General features: G+C 61.0%; 1 protein-coding gene across 1 annotated transcript; it reads left to right on the forward strand.

Moving 5' to 3' along the window:
- Positions 1 to 11,392: 11,392 nt before the first annotated feature.
- On the forward strand, positions 11,393 to 14,913 carry Nkx1-1 (NK1 homeobox 1). Its single transcript, XM_047565770.1, has 2 exons — positions 11,393 to 11,873; positions 14,048 to 14,913. Exons 1-2 carry the CDS (start codon positions 11,393 to 11,395, stop codon positions 14,911 to 14,913), a joined length of 1,347 nt encoding a protein of 448 aa, XP_047421726.1.
- The last annotated feature ends 5,310 nt before the right edge of the window (positions 14,914 to 20,223 follow it).

The following is a 20,223-nucleotide window of genomic DNA, read 5'->3' on the forward strand; positions in this document are numbered from 1 at the left end:
CATGATTCAAATTCTACACGATCTCTGTGAGAAAGCCGAGAGGAGACAATGGGGTCCAATTCATTCTGAGGCTGTCATCATCCTAATACGAACACCAGACAACCATAGTACCAGAAAAGAAGCTAGGGAGCCAAGCCTCTCACAGACACGCAGACGTCCTCAACAGAACGCCAGTGAGACATGGAATCCAGCAGGACCAGGTGGGATCTGCCTAGAAAGACGTGGTGTCTCAACCTCAGGACACCGTGACCCTCCACAGCAGCAGACAGGAGGAGGAAGCCTCCCCTTCCTGCCGACAGATGCAGGAAGCTTTTGATCAAATGAACAGTTGTTCATGAAGGAAACTGACCGAGCCAGAACTGGGAAGGAGCCTCCTGGCCTGGGCTCTGTCCACCACTTCTCTAAGCTGGTCCCCACTGGTTGATTGCTGATGTTGAGATGGCCCCTGGTCTTCCCTGAGTGGTAGCCAAGAGCTACACAGGTCCCCAGGGTTCTTCATGGAGCCGATCCTGATCTCTGCTGGGGGTATAGTTTTATTCTTTTTCAACCTGTATATATTTTTTATACTTTTTCTTGCCTGAAATATTTACAGGTGAAGCAACTTAACGTCTGGAGATATGTTTTAAAATGGTCCAGGAAGCAAGTGTGGCTGTGCCTAGCCAAGCCGGAGGGCAGCTCAGTAGTGGACAGTCTGGGTGTGGCTTCACTCTCCTGGACCTCTGTGTGGTTGAAACAGTGTATCTATAACAGCATTTTCAACCTATTGCAGCAAAACAGCCACAGCTGCACCAGTGGAGGGCAGGTGACTCCTGAGGATGCGTGGCCAGCTCTACTAAGGAAAGCGTCCATCCTGGTTGCCACCTGCAGAAATGCTGCCCACCGCAGGCCGTGCTTCCGCCGCCTCCTGCGGAGGGCACAGGCTGCAGTGCCCTCTTGCTGGAACATTCACCGGAAAGTGCCCTCCTGTTCTACCAACTCACTTCCCTTTTCTCCTCAAGAGGGATCCACGTCCAAAGGAGAGTCTATGCAGCAGTGTTCAAGGCCACCCGAGAGCCAGGCTAGCGAGGCTAATGAGAGATGATTAACCCGGACCATGCTGCAGAACGAGCGTGCGCGAGGCCACTAAGCCTCAGTCCCAAAGTCTCCCTGACAGCGGCCGACACTTGTGGTGCCACAGGGAAGGGAGAGACAGCAGCCCAGGCTACAGACTCAGCACCCACGTGTCAAAAGCAGAAAGTGAGATCGGAGGGAAACGGAGAGAGGGGGCTGGCACCACCAGGCTGTGGCTGAGGGAGAGGTTCCCCAGTTTTTCCACCAGGACCCTGAAGATGGCAGGGTGGCCAGGTCAGTGGGACCATGGACTGGGACAACAAGCTCTGCCCCCACTGCCCCTGCCACAGGGTCCTGGGGGAGGCAGACCCCCCATAGCGTCCTCCCCATGGTGACGGGAGGACTCCTGCCTCGGGCCTGGGAGGACAGGCAGGGTGTCTGCCCTGTGAGGTGGCCACCAGGACCCACCTTGAGAGTCTGGCCCCAGGGGCACATCATTGTTGATCTTTGTCTGTAACAACCAACAAAACAAAAGCCAGTGGTGACATTTTTATTTTACTGAATTTTTATATTATCAGTTTAAAAAATCACTAAATATTACCAGGCAAATGGGGCAAAGGCAACGGCTGGTGCACTTCAGTGAACCCTTTCTTCTGGAATCCGTGCAGGTCTCACGAAGCTGCAAAGGTAGGGCAGGGTTCACAGTGCGCCTCATCCAGGGACTGCAGGGCAGCCTGTGGCCTCTGTCCCTCTGCCCCACCCAGAGACCAGCCCTGATGCAGGAAACAGGCGGCTTTTCACCAGCCCAGCCCTCCGAGCCCACCCCAGGACCCGTGCTTCTCTCCAAGACCCGTGCCGGGCACAGTGGCCGGGGGCTTATGTGCTTTCCACAGGAAGGGGACGGGAGGGCGTGTGCTGTCTGCACAGGCCTGTCTCCATCTATATGCTGGAGGTGCCTTCTGTGGACTTTGAACCTCTGTTACACAAGGATTACAGGGTACGCCGTGGGCGGAGACCGGAGCTGAGTCAGGGGCCCTCAGGAAGCACCCAAAGACAGGAACGTGTGCATATGTCTGGGTCTGAGGCCACAGCAGAACTGGGACTCTAGCATTAGCCTCCATGTGGGGTACACACTTGTCAAAGGAGGGTAATTACAACGTGGCAGTTTGAGGTTCACGTGCATGTTACGTGTGTGTGCACGTGTGTGTTATGCATGAAATGTGTACAGTACCACAGCCACTATTTAGAACTTAGAACAAGAGGACATCTTTCTGGGTAGAAGTATTTATCAGCAACACTGTTTGGAATGGCGGCACCTGGGAGGCTGAGGAGCAGACAGCCTGGCTGCCAGTTGGATTATTGTTTTCAATTCTGTGCAGACAGTGTGCCCAGTGCCTGACCACCCAGGGCTGCAGCAACCAGGCAGTCGGGAGGCATGAGCTGGACTGGACAAAGCCGGGAGGCTGGCCTGCCAGAAGCCACAGCCAGGAGGCTCCCAGGGCCAGGAGATGGGTGCCTCTGAGGCCCAGGGTCACTGGACAGGACAGACTTCGTCAGGGGCACAGCCTGACCCCACCCCTGTCCTCTCCCTCCTAGGTGTCCCGAGACTCCAGCAGAGCCAGGCTCCCTGAGGGGAACCAAAAGTGGAAGGGCAGCACTCTCCAACAGCTGGTCCCGAAGGCCGCCGACCTGAGTACAGGAGACCCCTGTGGCCAGTCCTCACTCCAGGCAACCACTGCATCCTGGCTCTAGGCAGGAGACAACCGCACTCACTGAAGACCAGGTGAGTCCTCCACTGGGGCCCTCGGGTGGGGCTGGGTGAGGCAGAGCAGTCGGAATGACTCTGGAGATAATGCTGGAGCAGAGAAAGGAGAAGGGAGGCTTTGAACAGAAACAGCCAGCACGAATGTCCCGGGGCAGGAAAGAGCTAGGTCATTCCCTAGCAGCAGGGGGGTCTCCTGGCAGGGGCCCAGTAAGCCAGAGAGAAGGACAGGGATTCGGGAGGAAACTCGACCTGCAGTGGATGGAGTTCTCCTCCAGCTCCTTGGCAGCAGGACCCACCTACTGCTTCAGTCCCATGAGCATCCCAGCGATGGGGAGCAGGCATCTACCCCAAGCAGCCCCACCTCCGACCCCGCTGGGTTGGGTGTGAGGGGCCAGGCCCCACCAGAGCCAGGGTGCAGGCTGGAGGGTGAGGCCTCCAGCGGCCCGCAGCATCCGAGGCCCAGGCACCAGGCCCTCACGCACCTGCCCCAGATTAGATTCTCCTTTCTCATTACCGCGGTAATGGGTCCTTCAGACCTCATTCCAGCCCTCGATATTATCTGACCCGTATAATTAATTAATTATCGCCCAAATATTATAGATTATTAAAAATAGCATAACTAATAGTGTAATATCTCAAGCTGTCGACTTTAATAGTCAACATTGTCTTGGCAGAGCTTATCAGCCCGGCACACCCGGTGAGAATATTGATTCCGAGTAATTTTAGCCGTCATCTGCCATCCTGACGGGGAATTGTCAGGTCCTCACCCGAGCCGGGGCTCATTTGAAATCGTTAAACCGCCGCGCAGCTCACAGTGGAGCTTAATGTTTCCTTTTTCTCCCCTTCAATATGTTCCAGCAACAGAGGAAAATAAATAGGGCAGTGGAGTGGCTGAGGCCGAGCCAGCGAGGCCAGGCCTGGCCTCGCCCTGGGCCGCGCCTCCCGGCTCCTCTCTCTCGGGGCGGACGGGGCGGGTGGGCGCTCACAGACCCCCACGCCCTCGAGCCCGCGTCGGCCGCGCGGGGCAGCGCACCCGCACCCGCACCCGCGTCCGTGCCCGGCGGCGCCGACGGCGTTCCCAACGCGCAGGCTGCAGACCGCGCCCCGCCGCGGGTCCGGCACGGACCAGCGGACACTCGGAGACCACACAGTGCGCCCGGACACGTCCTCGTCCTCACCCTGCGCGCTGCCGGGCCGCCCGGGCCTCTCGAGCTGGGAATGCGCCCCATCGGCCCTCGCGAAGAACAGGCGGCGAGGGCGGCCGGCGCCCGGGGCCGGGGCTGCAGGTCCGAGCCGCGTCGGCAGGGGGCGGCCGTCTCCGCAAGCGGCCTTCCGCCGGGGCCCCGTAGGGGTCCCAGAAACGCAGGCGCGGGGCGCCGCGCGGGAATGGCTCGGCGGGTCGGCTGCAGCGCTCCTCGAACTTCTAATTATGATTCATGCGCGATGGCGATTTGATAACCAAGCGGCCGCGTGAGAGGCATTAACCTCAATTAAGCTCATTAGGCGGTGGCCCGCGCCGGCCTCGCGTGGCCCCGACCCCCGCGGGTCGGAGTTGGCGCGCCCGGCGTGCGCATGCAGAGCAGAGGACTTCGCTGAACTCAGGGAGCATCTCCCCGCCTCCCAAGCTCTCCACCGAAGCCCGGCGTCGCTCCTCGCTCCTGCTCCTCTCAGGAGGGGAGAGACGAGGGTCCCTCCAAGCTCCTGATCCTTCCCGGAATCCTTCCCGAGATCTCAGCAGGGCATCAGAGGATGCTGATGACAGACCTTCCACCCGGCTCCTGGAGGGCAGGCTACCCTGTCTGCCTCATCCCTGCCCCCACGCCCACCACAGGTCCATCCTGCCAAAGCTGAGGCATGGGGACACGAGCTAAAGCAATGGTAAATGGAAGGAAGTCTGGTGGGGCCGGGGGTCACGGAGGGTCGCATGACATTAACAGAGTCAGGGTGACCACAGAGAATGCCCAGAAAAGAGGCCCATAACCATCGTAAAGGGCAGAGGTGAACAGGTCAATTAGTGAACACATGGAACCTTGGTGGCAGAACAGCCATTTGAGATGGGCGCTGGACAGAGAAGGGTGCCCACAAAGGCCACGTGTTCCCAGATCCAGGGCCTCCAGTGGCCAGGTACAACCCCCATCCTCTGGTTTCTGCTACAATGCAAAGCCCAGTGGTTCAAGATAGCTGTTCATCTCCTGGTAGACAGCGATGGACAGCAACCAGCTGCCTTCAGCTACGGTCATCAGACTCCAGTTTTGAGGTGGACTGTAGTGGGCTTCATGCCCTCATTCCAAGTCCCAGGCCAGGGGAATGGCCATTCTCTGGAGCATGCTGTCACAGGAGAGGGCAGAACTTCCAAAGACAGGAGGTCTTCTGGCTCAGAGCACATGCAGTTCACATGGCCAAGCCTCACTTCAGCAGGAGAAATTCAGTGTGGAAAAATGATCCAATCTGTCACATTTCTGACCCAATAAAAGCTTTCCCAGGGCTGGAGTGAGGGACAAGAAGCATCATCATCATCCCACAGTGTATCCTGACTCCAGAATGCGCTATGCACCCAGACCCCCGCACTGCAGGGAGACCATCCCACCCCTGTGCAGGGGCCTTTCCAAGCTCTGCCTCCACCCTCCTCCTGAGATGCCTCTGGGACGCTGGAGCAAAGCCCAGGAAGGGGTTTGGAAATCTGGGATTATGGAGGTTGGAGAAATCCAGGAGGTGGTGCAGAAAGGCAGGTGGCAGGAAGCCAGGTGCCCCTCAGTAGAGTCCCATGGGCCTGATTCGAGGGGCACTCAGGGTGTCTGTCAGCCCAGCCCCAGCTCTCACATCAGCTGAGTGGGCACAAGCAGCCCACATCAGGACCTGGTCAGGGCACCACTAGCGTCCACTATATCGGGAAGCAAAATGGTCAGTGCCAGACCACACTTGGTGAGGGACACAGCATGGCACCCAGGGCCACTCCCCAACTGTGGGGACACAGAGCCCTTCAGGGTGGAGGTGTGGCCTGGGCCGAAACCCTTGCTCACTTGCCCCTCCTTTCCTCACTCATGCAGCATGGACACAGGGCCAAGTGAGACTCAGGGTTCAAGAGTCACAGTATGGGGGATGGACACGTGTCACGAATGTGCTAAGTTGGGACAGAATGGTGCTTAGGCTCGGGGTGGAAGGCAGGGTGGCACCTACCTCACTGTGAGGAAGTTGGGGTAGCTCACAGGTGGCACTGCCTTAAAGTGACCAGGAACAAGGCATGTGGACAAGGGGCCAAGGGCATGACCAGTGGTTGGCCATCAGGCAGGCAGAAGCCCAGAGCACAGGATGCAGGTAAAGGGGCAAGAAGAAGATCTCTGAGGACCCGGTCAGTTGGGTCCCACTACCAGGCTGTGGAGGTCCTCAGCTGGTGGCAGCCTGAGGGCGTTTCTGGAAAGGGTGCTGGTGAATCCCTTTACATCCGAGAACAACAGAAAGTGTGATGCAGAGGGCAGCTGTGGCGGACAGTGCAAGGTGAGGCATTTCCACCTGCCAGTGAGACTGACACAGAGCACCAAGGCCACCCCAGGCCCGCCACCGAAGAGGGCCTTCTGACCACCTCCTCCAGCAGCATGGCCTGGCTGTCCTCTGGGCAAAGCCACCGGTGCCCACACAACTCACCACTGAGGGAGGTGCCTGGCGTGGAGCCCTGGTCCTGGCAGGAGCCAGAAAGGAAGTGAGGCAGGTGGCATGGGGCAGGCTCGGACACCCCTGCTGCTCTTCCGAGTGGGCCAGTGGCAGACAGAGGCCAGAGAAGGCCAGGAACAGTGAGGGCCATCTTGGGGACCCCTGCCTGGACAGCCTTCCCTTGGCACTTGGAAGACGCCCGCCTGTGACTCTGCACATTAGAATGCCATCAGACCAGCCCTCACATCAGAGTCCAGCACCTACCACATCAGTACCCTTAACCACATCAGCCACCTTTCTGGCCTCAGTTTACTCCTCTGAGGTGCTAATCTTCACCTCTGCCCTGCCCTGTGGTCAGTAAAGCCTTCGATTCAGGGTGCCCTCCCAGTTCAACCAACAATGCCGAGAGTGCCCTCCGGCCCCCTCTGCAGCCTGTGGAGGAGCCGGGCATGCTCGCCCACACAGCCCACGCCCGGCTGCTCCAGTCCTTGAGTCCTTTTAAGTTTAAAGGGTTTAAACCGCACCTTTGCATCTCCGGCTCCTTGCCAGGAGCCAGGCCTGCGCTGCAGCTGCTACGTGCTTTACATCTGAACGCACGCAGCTCGCAAATAGAAGGACGCACGCAGGCGAAGCTCAACCTCCTGAAGCCTCGGTCCGGGACCTTCCGACAGCTCTGGCTCCGCCGGGGGACTGGGCGGGCGTCTGCCTGGGCGTGTGAAACGCGCGGTGCCGGACTCCACACCCGCAGTGCGCCCGCACAGGGCCTGCGCCCTCTTTCTTGTTGCGGCATCGCAGAGTTTGGGGGCTGGAGAAGAGGACGCCCAGAGACGTCAGAGGAGGACGGTGGCGGGAAACAGCGGCGAGCGGCGGTGCTGGCGCTGTCCGGTGCTGAACGCGGCGCAGGCCGCGGCCCTGGGAGGCCCGGCGGGATGCGCTGTCCGTGGTGTTGCGGACACTTCGCTGCGCAGACTGCGCTGCGCAGACTGCGCGCAGCAGCCAGCGCCCTGTGCCGGCCGCGCCTCCCGCCCCACCCCCGAGAGGTCGGCAGCCGCGCTCCCTCCGTGCTCTGTCCTACCCTTCGTGGAGGGCCGAGGGTACCCTACGGGGTCTGTCTTAGGGAAGATGAACGATAAAGTTAAGCCGAACGTTCCGTGCTGGAGAGCAACACGGTGCACCGCCGCCGAGGGGAAGGAGGGGTGCGAGGAAGGCTCGTGGGAGCTTCCCTCCCCTTGCCTGTCTCTCCCTCCTCCGTCTCCACACAGGGTCCCTGCTCCGAATATTTCACATGGAGGCCGATGAAACGCTGGGTGATCTCGGGTGGTGTGCAATTTGCATGAAGCAAACTCAAGTGACTGCTACCCTTCCAGCCCTTCAGGAAGCACTGCGAGGGACAGAGAGGGGGAGTCCAACACGCCCACCCCATGCACAGAGTGATCCATTTGGCCCATCAAGGGAGAGTAGAGGGATCTTAGAGATCGTGTGGAATCCAACCCCACAACTGACAGAAAGAAATACCTAGGAGGGGTCACGAGACCAGGACAGTGGACGGCAGAGGTGGGCACTCTTGCTCTTGCTCTATTGCCCCAAAACTTCGAAAAGCTCTGATGCTGGGGAAAGGATGTGGGAAATTTCAACCTAACCTACCCCTTTTCCCAGGTTCACTTCTAGGACTCCTTGCCAACAGTTCCTCCTCCTAACTTTCTACCCTTGCCACATGTCTCTCCCTGCCTCCAAGTCCATCACAGTCCTGCATCCGGACCAGCCTGCCATGGGTGCAGCTCAGCAATGAAGGGGCACAGCTGACTGAGCTCAACAGTGTTGCCACTGAGCAGCAGAGCTCTATGCATCCCAGGCACAGAGTGCACCTGCCAGTAGCCACCTGGCGCCCCACAAGTGAAGCTGGTGACTTGGAGGTAACCCTAGATGGCAGATGGGCAGACTGCATAAATGAGGGTCTAATTGCCAATCAGTCATGATTAGGAGAGAAAAAATTTCTCTACAGCCCCAAAGTTCCAGGTCAAGAAGTGTTGTTTCTGGACATCTGGGAGAGAAGGGCCGCCATGTGTCTCTGGGGCTTGGGTGTCCCTGAGAGGTGGGGGTGGGGTGACCTCCACAGTCCCCTCCCTGAACCTTGTCCATGTGCAGCAGGCCCCTCAAAAGAGAAGGCACAGGGGCTGCCCCATCTAGCTCTGGAGCCATGACCTTGCTGCAGGTCCCGTCAGAACATGGGAGGGATAGAGGAGAGGGGCAGGAAGGATGGTGGAAAGGACTTGAGGACAGTCACAATGATTTTTTTTTTCTAAGTAGTACTCAACCCTGAGCACCCCCACCCCGTCTGAGGGAGCCTCTGACAGTGCTTGAGTGTGTTTGCTGCCGCTATGTTATGCCATGACTTATTCCACTATGCTTACTACATATCCCATTAACATCGTGTATTACTTTGTTTTAATATCATTACTATGTTTTGATGATAATCATCACATATTACAACATTAGAATGAAAGAGGACAGGATGCGTCCTCTCATTTCCTGACTTGTGGGTGTCTAGTGCATATAAAAGGTGAGAACAGATCCTTGTCAGTCACACAGCGTGGTGTGTGGTGGTGGCTGCTGTCAGGGTTCGATCCCTGCCTGGTGACCTGTGCTAGTGACAGGCACTTTGTGAAGTGTGTGTTTTGCAGCGGTATGATGCTCTCTGTCATGCTAAGTCTTGAACACCCAAAGTCAGCTCAGAGGTACTTGGTACTTCTGCCCTGCCCTGCCCTCCCCAGGGAAAGCCCACTCCTCCACTAAGGAGCTGTGTCTCCCCCGGGAGCAGAGGCAGAGTCGGGAACCTGACAGAGGGCCTGAGTGCCCTCCTCACTGGAAGTGTTAGAAGAAGCAGAGGGGTGATCCTGCCAGGAGCTGGCCAGCCGGCGGAGGGAGAGGGAGGGATGCGAGAGGCTTGTGAGCCAGTGCCCTGCTGTGTGGGTCTGGGTGCTCATGAATGGATTCGCTCTTGTGTATGGCATGCTTGTCAATGGGTGTGTGTGTGTGTGTGTGTGTGTGTGTGTGTGTGAGAGAGAGAGAGAGAGAGAGAGAGAGAGAGAGAGAGGGAGAGAGAGAATGGGGCGTGCACATCTATATTCAAACAGCTGGGGAGGGGGAGAGAGGAAGACCAAGACCAAGGTGGGGGCGGGAAGGAGATAATTACCTCCCTGCGATGAGAGATTACCCACCTCCTTCCCCAGAGGTGATTTATAATTTAAAGATAAAGAATAATCAAGTCCTGGCAAGGAAGGACACAGTGTTGTGGGTCTGATTAGAATCTCGGGATGGACCAACAGCGGGGAGGGCGGAGGGGGCGGGGAAGGGAGAAAGGGGAGGGGAGACCTGGGCCTCCCCCAGCCCCAGCCTCCCTGAGGCTCAGCATGTCCGAGCATGGCCCAAATTACAGCAGATCGGTCCCCCATTATTTCTCCCAACTTTTAATTTCTGCTTCCGAAGGATCATTGCCCGCGGTAATTGCAAAGGACCCGTCCTTGTGCGCGGAGCAGGCTCCGGGGACCAGAGCGGGAGGAGGCGCGCGCAGTCGTTGGAGCACTCGACCGCGCGTTCACACCCTGCACACACGCGCGCGCCACCGCCGGCTCCCACCTGGGTCCATAGAGGCGGGTCTGCTGGTTGGAGGGCCCAGGAGGATAGACACAGGCAGGGAAGTATCCGCCATCCCGCGCTTGGACAGGGAACGCCGGACTCAAAGCTCAGGGTCGCAGGGCCCTGTCCTGCAAACACCGCCGTTGTGGACAAAACGTGCACAAATAGTCGGGCCGCGAACGGCCTTTTCTCACTTCTTCGGGTGTGGGAAAGGGGAGTTTGCCGAATTGCTTCTGGAAGAAACACACATTTTTCCTTACTTGAGGGTTATCGGTTGTCGTGTAGGCCGTCTGTCGTTCGTACGATTTTTCGGTACCCCTTTTGGGGGCCGGGGGCAAAAGAGCTGTCCAGCCTTCCTCGTTTTCGATTCCACTTATGACGAGCAACCCCGAGGCCGCCAGCCCCGCCCCTCGCGGGGACTCTGCCTGCCCTAATGTGACAGCGCAAAGGGGGCTGGCGCCCGCGTGGGAGGGGACCGAGGGACAGAGACCTTGAGCTAGAGAGCAAGAAGCCAGCTCGAGCAACCCGCGGCTCGACCAAGATCGTGGAACCTGAGGGAAGGACCCGAAGACCCTGCAGACACTCAGAATCCGCGCATGACCCGACCAGCCGCCCAGGGCGCGGGTGCCGCCCGAGCCCAAGGCCCTGCGCGCCAGGCCGGAGGAAAGGCCATTCCGGGTGCCGCATCCTGAGCGGAATGTCCCGGTCAACTCGCGGCTCGCCCGCCCGCGTGCCCCGGGGCCTCCGCGACCCCCCAGCTGCCGATTGATCCCGCAATTATTTAAAAGCCGGTGCTGTCTCCTCCCCCTTCGCCGAGGAGGCGGGCGTGCTGTTTCCAGACCAGCCGAGGCTCAGCGACACGCTGCTGACCGCGACAGCTGCCGGCGAACTGCGCTCCAGCTCTGGGCAGCGCGTCTGTCCGTCCCGCCCGGAGGCTGGGTCCGTGTGTCCCGCGCGAGGCCCGCCTCCTCCGCCCGGGACCGTTCGCAGCCAATTAGGCGTGCGCGCTAACGAGGCGGCGGAGCCCCGCGGCCGCCTGCGGGCGCACGTGTGTGCGGCGTGTGGACGCGTGGGCGCCTCCGGCGGGGCCGCCATAAATGCGCGGGCCGGGAGCGGCGGGCTCCTGAGGCGGCGGCGGAGGCAGCGCCAGGCAGCACCGGCTGAGCGGGACGCGGCACCGACAGCGGCCGAGCTGTGGCCGCCCTCGCGGGCCGAGAGGCGGCTCCCAGGCCGCCGGAGATGGGAGCCCAGTAGGCGGCGGGGCCCGAGCCGCCGGAGCGGCGGGAGGCCGGCATGAGTGTCAGCGGCGCGGCAGCTCCTGGGGACGTCCCCGCGCTGCCGCCGCCGCCGCCGCCGCCGCCGCCCGGGCCCGGTCCGGGGCCCGCGCCGCCCGCTCCCGCCGCAGCTTCCCGGGACGCTATGGACGGGCGCGCCGAGCTGCCTGCCTTTCCCCGGGCCGGAGTCCCTCCGCTCGCAGCCAGCGACACCGTGCCCGCGGGGCCCGAGGCTGCTGGAGCGGCCCGGCCCGCCGCGCCCCCGCGCCCCACCTCCTTCTCGGTGCTGGACATACTGGACCCCAACAAGTTCAACAGCAGGAGACGCCGCTGCGTGCTGCTGGGTCCCGTAGCGCCTGCCGCGTGCGCCCCGTGCGCCCCGGCCCCGTGCGCCCCGGCCCCCGCCGCCTCGGGACGCCCGCCGCGCGCGGAGGAGCTGGAGCGCCAAGCTCTGGCCGCCGCCGGGGGAGTTGGAGCAGCCACCGGAGCCGAGCCACCAAGTGAGTAGAAAGGGGCCGGCGCCTGATCGCGGGGGCAAGGGGACCTGCCGCTGCTGTGCGTTTACGCTCCTGGGACCCCATAACGGGCTGGGCTTGGCCGGGCTCTGGGGCTCAGTGGAAAGTTCGCAGAGTGCGGGGTCTGAGCCCGGCCGGCCCGCGGCCTCCGTCCGACCCGGACTCCAGGGCCCACGCTGCCCTGCGCCTACGGGAAGGCTCCGCGAGGCCTGGCTCAGGGCCCGGGGCTCCGAGACCGCTTCAGGGTTCGCTTGTACTGGTCTCTGGCCTTGGAGGGTGGATGGTGCTGGAGGCGGAGGGGACCTGCGTAGCAGCTGGCCTGTGACCTCCCCGCCCCCACCGTGGCCGCCGGGGCCTCCCTCCCTCCTTTTCTCTTTCTCTCTCTCTCTATCTCACACCCTCTCTCTCGCTCGCTCTCTCTCTCTCTTTTTGGACAAATCAGACTAATTGTGACAAAACGCTGGTTATCTCTGGAAAAACAATTAAATCCCTTCGATTACAGTTAAGGGGAAATGTGCTTAGCGGCGGAAAGCGGCCGGTAATGGGGCGGCCCGCGCCCCCGGTCCGGTCGATATCCCATTACGGCGCATGCATATCTCTTTCAAGCACCTTGCAAACTCCCCCCGAACATCTAAATTATAGGGTCAAAATTCGGATAATTACTCGATTAAAACCTATTACACTTATTAGGGGCCGCTATTGATCGTGAATTGCATTCGACCCGCTCCTGATTGCTTTTTGTGTCCCCTCTCCCGCCCTTCCTCCCTCCAACTTCCCGGCTCCTGTGCCTCACGAGGAGAGGTCTGGGGCTGCAGCTCGCTGGGGCAAGAGGACAGCCTGCTGCATCGGAACTAGGCTTCTTTCCTATAGGTGGAGGTGAAGGGAGAACAAATCCTGGCTGACCAGAGGGGGATCCTGCAGGCTTTCCAAGAGGGGCTGTTCTGGAAACCTTCGCATGCAACCCAGAACCTATCACTCCAGGTCCCAGGTTCTAGCTATGCCGGGAGGGAGCAGGTACAGCTGGGGAGGGGAGCTGGGACAAGCCTGACTGGAAGGGACTGGGATGGCTCTGGTGGCTTGGGAAACAGTTCCTGCTCCTACCCAGACTTTCTAGTTGGGAACCAGGACACCTGCTGGTCTTCATGTGACCTGGGACAGTTGCATTGGAGGAATCTGCCAGGAGTGAATTCATCATTTATGCCCCAGGATCTCGATGCCAACCTGACTTGAATCAGGGCCTTGGAACCCAGCTGGGAAGTACCAGTGGAGAACACCTATGGGGCTCCTGTGGTGGTTTAAAACCACCTGTGGGGGTGGGAGGCACAGACTGCCCTCAAAGCCTTGCAGGAGAGAGACCTTCCAAATTTCAGAGTCAAACTGCAGTCACAGCCAGCCTCTGCTTGAAGGATGCTGGGCTACTGCTCCATTTCACTTGCCAGGATTCTGCTCACCCCTCCTGATCAGGTCAAACGTGGACAGGCCACCTTTGCTGGGAACTGGGCAAAGGGGCCTCCACAAGCAGGAAGCAGGCACTGAGACTGAGAAGGCTGAGATGCTTCAGGCCCTGGAGGCCTGAGCTAGGGACCTGGCTAGGGCAACTATTTTTGGCGCTCAGAAGCCCCCTGCTCTTGGCTGTCCGGGCCCCACCCCAAGCCTCTGGCCGGGCCAGATACTAAATGGTCGGTAATTGGCTGGCCCAATGCCGGCTGTAATTGGAGGGTAATATACGCCGAAATAAATTAAATGGCCTTTAACTAGTTTGTACATTACACAAAATGAGTTTAATTAAGTTTGTATCTGCCCCGGGATCGATCGGAGAGCTCCCTCCGCTATGCACTCCGCAGCCCGCCGCCCAGCCGCGCACCGCGCGCCCGGAGGGACCGAGGAACCGGCTGCACGTCGAGACCGCGCGCGTGGAAGCGCCGCTCGGTGTGAGAGGGACCCTTCTGATCTCAGGAAACGAGGAAGGGCAGAGAGGAGATTCGAGCGGGCAAGACGGATGGTTGGGACGGAGGGAGGGAAACGAAAGAGCTACGGAAAAAAGAGAAGGCGAAGGAGGAAGATGAGAAACAGAACGAGGAAGAAAAACTCCCTCAGGGAGGGAGCGGGAGGACGGGGGCGCGGCCTGACCCTCTGTCTTCTCCCCCACCCGCCCGCAGGTGCCGGTGACCCCTACAAAGCGGATGAGGTGGAGGCCAACGGCTACAGCAGCGGCGGCGGGCACAGCCCGAGCGCTGACAGCGGGGACGAGGCGCCGGACGACGAGGACGAGGAGGAGGCACCGGAGGCGCAGGCGGCGCGCGGCGCGGAGGAGGCGCGCGGAGGCGGCGGCGGCCTCGGGGCCCGCGGGTCGGGCTGCCCAGGAGCGGCCGAGGCGCAGGCGCCCCCCAGCGCAGTCGACGACGCGGCAGCCCCGGGGCCCCGCGGGAACTCGCCGGGAGCCTCGGGCCCGCCGGGAGCCGCGGCGGCGGCGGGGATCGCGGCGACCACGCCGCAGGGCGCGGTGGCGGCGGCGGCCAAGCCCAAGCGGAAGCGCACGGGCTCCGACTCCAAGTCGGGGAAACCGCGGCGTGCGCGCACCGCCTTCACCTACGAGCAGCTCGTGGCGCTGGAGAACAAGTTCAAGGCGACGCGCTACCTGTCCGTGTGCGAGCGCCTCAACCTGGCGCTGTCCCTGAGCCTCACCGAAACGCAGGTGAAGATCTGGTTCCAGAACCGCCGAACCAAGTGGAAGAAGCAAAACCCGGGCGCCGACACAAGCGCGCCGACCGGCGGCGGCGGGGGCCCGGGCCCCGGCGCAGGCCCCGGTGCGGGGCTGCCTGGCGGCCTCAGCCCGCTCAGCCCCTCGCCGCCTATGGGCGCGCCGCTCGCCATGCACGGCGCCGCCGGGTACCCTGCGCACGGTCCCGGCGGGCTGGTGTGCGCCGCGCAGCTGCCCTTCCTGTCGAGCCCCGCGGTGCTCTCGCCCTTCGTGCTGGGCTCGCAGACCTACGGCGCGCCCGCCTTCTACGCGCCGCACCTCTGAGCCGAGGCGCCGGGACGCGGGGACACAGCGGGGACGGTCTCGAGCGGCCTCGCGCCCCAGGCCCGTGGCCGCAGGACCTTGGCGTTCCGCGCCGGCTCTTTTCTAAGGTTCCGGTCGTTTGGCTCTGTACATAGCCAGTTCCTACAGAAGAGTTTTAAATTTATAAATGACTGCTCGTGGGGCTAGGCAGGCGGCTCTTGCTGGCCTGGTCCTGCTCAAAAGCACTTTGATGAACCTCGCTCAATAAACCCAGGAGGCCGCGCACCTCGTCTCGCAGGCTCCCACGCCTCGCCATGTCCGGTCCTCCTCGAGCCCTCTTGGGTGGGAACTTAAGCGCCTCCGAGTTTGGGTTTGGGGGGCCACGGACAGGGCTCCGCGCCTGGGCATCCCTTTCGCTTGGAGCTGGGGCGCAGAGGCTGGCCCTCTCCTACCTGAGTCCGCTTTCCACGCCCTGTCCCTGCAGCCTTGACCGGCCAGGCTGTCGGCAGCGCTCCACCTGATGCCGGCCCTCTCCCGCTCTGGCCACCCGTAGTCCTGCTCCCGCCCACTCCCCGCTGTGCCCCTCGACCTTGGCCCAAGCACCGGGTCGCAAGGTGTCGGGTTATTAGGTCGGACCGCCAGGGAGCTCCTGCTGGCTCCCCAGAGGAGGACATGGGCTGCACAGTGGATGGGGAGCTGGACTAAGAGGCGAGCGTTGCCTGCCAGCGCCACGCTTCTGCAACCGTCTGCGGTCCCGAGCGAGCTCCTGGAACCTGGAGCACGGGGCTCACTTTGAGCAGCCCGGCTGCACCAGCAGGAGCAGATCCTGCCAAGACTCGGGCACCACTGCGCAGTGATGTGGGCTGCTGCGACCCTGCCGGAACTCAGAGCCTAGTAGGGCTCCGAGTCTAGTAGGGGTGGGGATCCGGTGCAGTGGGGCCAAACACCTCTCCTCCTCCGGCACAGGGGCGACTCCTCTGTCGCTTCCTCAGTTGGCTGCGAGCTAAAGGCCTCTCAGGGAAGCTGGGCGAATTGCTTGTCATCTGCATGGGGGGCCAGGCTGCCAGGCCACAGGAGAAGGGTGCTCCAGTGCCATTCTGGGGTCAGGCAAGGAGCACACAACCCTGGGCAGTGGGAGGGCAGAGACTCTGCTCGGGGGCATCCAGCCTTGGCCCTGCAGTGGCAGAGACCTGGCCCCACGCCCCACCCCGTGCTCTGGGTCTGGCTGTCCTGGCACTGCAGGCATTTACAGGCTTCCTAGCCATCCTGCCCTGAGGCTGACCAGCCTGGGGAGGCTCTAGCAAGACCAGCTCTTGCTGGCTTCAGAGGTCAGGGTGGCCACAGTACCTGTGGTGTGGTGACCAGTAAGCCCAGCCTACGGATGGTCTGGATTTGGCCAAATGTAACTGAAAGGTGCCAGGGTGGGGATTTTGCTGGTTTCACAGATGAGGCCTGGGCCTCTGGGGTGTTAGACGGCAGGCTCCAGAAGTTCCAGAAGGCTCTTGGCCTCAAGTCAGCAGTACTGCAGGTTTGGCACAGCTTCTACTTCTATACACCCAGCCCTACAGGTGGTCCAGGCCTCCACCTGGAAGGAGACTGGGTTCATTCCCGTTCTGCCTCCCGCCTCCCTATACCAACCGTGCTGAGCTCAGCTGGAATCTTCTGGAACACTCCAGGACTTAAAGCATGCAGAGGAGATGAGAACAGGCGGAGCAGGAGATAATGCATCTGCACAGGCTGTGTTCCTGCTCCACCAACACTCCTGGCCCTGCCTGTCCTCACCACACCCGCCTCCAGATGGACTGCTGCCATCATTCGTGATGGTGGGGCACATCAGACCCGAGATGAGATGCAGATGGAAGCCCTGGCTATGCCCTCCCTGGCTCTTCCCCACTGTCCTCCCTGGTGTGGCCAGCAGTACATATAGCTAGTCTTCCAAGGCTCAGCCCCAAGCATGGAGGCTACCCCTGTGGACCTCCAGCAGTCCTAGACTGTAGCAGGGGATGGGGGTGTTGGTTAGGAGCCATGAGCCTGGGCCGCAGTGTCCTCACAAAGCACAGCACCACATGCCCCACCTCCAGACCCTGCAGCCCTGAGCACCAGGCCACATGTGGGCTACAGGAGTGGGGCTGCCCCGGGCACTTCCCTGGGACCTCCAGGTCTCTCTGGCACACACTGTGCCCAAAGCCCTGGCCCTGGCCAGACCTGTGTCTGCCCGCCTGAGCCTCCTTGAAACCCTTCAGTGACCATGCTATGGCCACCTGCATACACAGGCTGAGGCCCAAGATGTTAGGGGCTTGCTAACACTTCCTCCTGGAGGTGCCATGACAGGTCCCCTCCAGCCTCAGCTTCTAGCCTGTGCCACCAGGTCCCCAAGCACCCCATAAATCTGGGGAGTTTGGGGGTGCTGGTTCCTCTGGCTGCTTCCCTGGGCACACCCAATGAATCTGGGGAGTTGGGGGTGCCAGTTCCTCTGGCTGCATCCCTAGGAGCCCTCAGGTGGGCCCCACCTTGCTGTAGCCAGGTGTGGGGGTCAGCTCACCACCTGCTCAGCTCTCAGCTGGGGCCTCTGGTGCATGACTGGGTCTTAGCCCCCAGGGCCCAGCTGGAGGCAGGGGTGAACCCTGTCCTTGCTGGTGTTGGTGCCATGGGGGCTCCTTCCTGGGACTCAGGACCCGCCCTGGCCTGACAGCTTTGAGACCACACTCCTGGATTCACACCATCCAGAGAGGGTCCTGCCAATAAGCAAGGCCCAGTTTCTGCAGGCAGGAGCCCAGAGAAGCACAGGCTCACCGACGGGCAGGGGGAGAGGCCTCCACATTCGGCCAGCCCTCACGCTGTCCTGCACTCTCCTGCCCAGGGTCCACCAAGCCCAGACTGGGGGAGCTCACTGCTGCGCCAGCCCTGCTCTGGGTTTGGCTGCATATGAACTGAAGCTGAGAGGAGAGTGCTGCTCTCCTGTGTGTGTAAGGGCACTGACCGGTCTGAGCCTTACTTACCTTTGGTCACCAGAGACTCAGCTCCCTCCAGGGCTCTGGGCGCTAACTGGACTGGGTCCTCGGCCTCAAAATTCCAGCAGGGAGCAGGAGTTCCAGTCACCACATCCTCAACCCACCAGCAAACACAAGGAGGGAGGACCCCTGCCTACCAGGCCGCTTTACCAGGAGCCCACGCAATACAGCTGCTCCCGCCTCACTGGCCAGCACTTAGTCACGGCTGCCCTGGGTGAGGGAGGCTGGGGAGCATGGTCTTTCCCTGGCCTGCAACCTAGTGACGCAGGTGGGGTTTCCTGGGGCCCACTCTGGCCCCGTCCCTCCGGCCTGCCTGCTGGCCCTGTCCTCAGCCCAGAGGCTCCTCCCTCCCTCCCCACTTCTTCCCAGCCCTTCCCGCTGCTCCAGGGGAGCTGCTCCCTCGGCCCTCAACCCCATCCTCCCACACCTCCTGCTCCTGGCGTCCCTCAGGGCCACAGCAGAGCCCTCCCAGCCTCTTTCCTCCCCACCTCAGCAGCACCCAGGACCCGGCTCCTCCCCCAGTCGCACCGTCCTGCCCCATCCCCAGCTGCACAAGCTGCCTGTGCCCTGCCTGGGGACATCCTGGCCACTTGGTGGCGCCCCCTGCATGTCTTCCCTGGTGTTGGAGTGCTTCCTGGTCCCTGATGGGCCTTTTCCAGCCAGCCTTCCCAGGACCCAGCCTCAGTCAAACTGTGTGTGTGTGCATACATGTGCACGTGTGTGTGCATGTGTGTGCGTGTGCACAAGCCTGCACATGTATGTGCACGTGTGTGCATGTGCACATGCATGTGTGCACGGCAGCAAGACCAGTCCAGGATGCAGAGCTGTCCTGTGAGGGGAGGGACAGGGCCTGGCCCACGCAGGTTGCTCCACTTCAGGACCCCATCACCCACAGGGGACAAGCCTGGGTGTCCACCTCTCACCTCCTCCCAGACAGTCCTGCATAGGAACCTTCTCTGGAGGCAGCTCTGCTGCATGCTGACCTCTTCTCCTCAAAGAAGGGCCAACCAGAGTTGGTTACCCATCTTCTAGGAAAGGGACTAATTCCCACTTCCTGGGCAGGTAGCAGCTGGACCCTGCTTGTGAGAAAGTTCTGGCCAAGCTGACACGAGCAGAGTGTGTTGGGCAAGAAAAGCCCTAGAAAGCGAACTCATGGGAAATGTCTCAGCAGGCAGATGCACCACCACACACCCCATTCCTTCTGTAGATCCTGCGATAGCTGGTGCAAGAACCCAGAAACCACTCTGGACACGGGAACTCGCATAAGAGAGTTTATTAAGCAAACAGAGTGTCTCCCTGCAGGGCAAGAGAGAAAATGAGAGGAAGAGAGAGAGCGCACATGCAAGAGAGAGTGAAATGGAAGAGAGAGAAAGTGAGGAGGAGAGAGAGAGAGAAAAATGGCGGGGGAGCTATTCTTAAGCAGTCGAATTCCGCGGGTTTATGGGACCAATAACTGAGAAGGACACTTGCAAGCTGACTGATGAACCAATAGCTAGCTAGGGTGTTCACAGACTGACAAGAAGTTGGGAGGCGGGGAAATGGCTGCAGCATAAAGGGCAGGGGAGCAGCTTTATATTATATTAGCTGGAGTCCCAGCAGCTACCTTGGGATGTGAGGTAGCCTTGACGATGGAGGCCTCATGCTTGGATGCTGAGCCAGAAACGGGAATGAGACAGGGCCCTGAGGGTACCCTGAGCCCCCCCTCAGCATTGGGACCTACCTTTGGACCCTTGGTGGCAGAACACTTCTAAACCTTTGGCTTTGCAAGCCAGTTCCTTAGTTTCAGTTCCAAGCAGCTAACCCTGTTCTAACCCCCGTTTCCCGAATGGCCATCCACCCTCGTGCAGGGGCTGTACCCGCGCCCTCCTGCCATCCCTCACGCCCACCCTCTGCTGCCCCGTTAGCTGGGCCAGTCTGCCCTGGACCCACGTCCCCTAGTTCTGTGCTGCCCCAGCAGCCTGGTGGCCTGCCCAGCACGGAGCCTGGTGACTGGCATGGCCCGAGACCCACTCTGGCACTTCTGCTGGGAGGCACGGTCCAGCAAGCCTCACAGCTGCCCCTGCAGCTCTGCAGCCCTCCCTCGCTCTGTCCACCCCACCTCTGTCGTCACCCAAGAGTGGGCACACCTGCAGTCCCGCTGAGGCAGGAGGGTGGTGAGCTCCAGGCCAGCCTCAGCAACTGAGCAAGAGCCTGCCTCAGAATAAGAAGGTAAGGACCTTGCTCAGTGGTTAGCGCCCTGGTCAATCTCCAGTACAAGACAAAAAGAGAGTGGGCACTGGGCCCCAGGGTCTGCACTGGCACTGCCCAAGGGACCTGCCCA

The sequence above is a fragment of the Sciurus carolinensis genome, chromosome 10 (assembly GCF_902686445.1).
Source record: "Sciurus carolinensis chromosome 10, mSciCar1.2, whole genome shotgun sequence".
NCBI classification, from domain to species: Eukaryota; Metazoa; Chordata; class Mammalia; order Rodentia; family Sciuridae; genus Sciurus; species Sciurus carolinensis.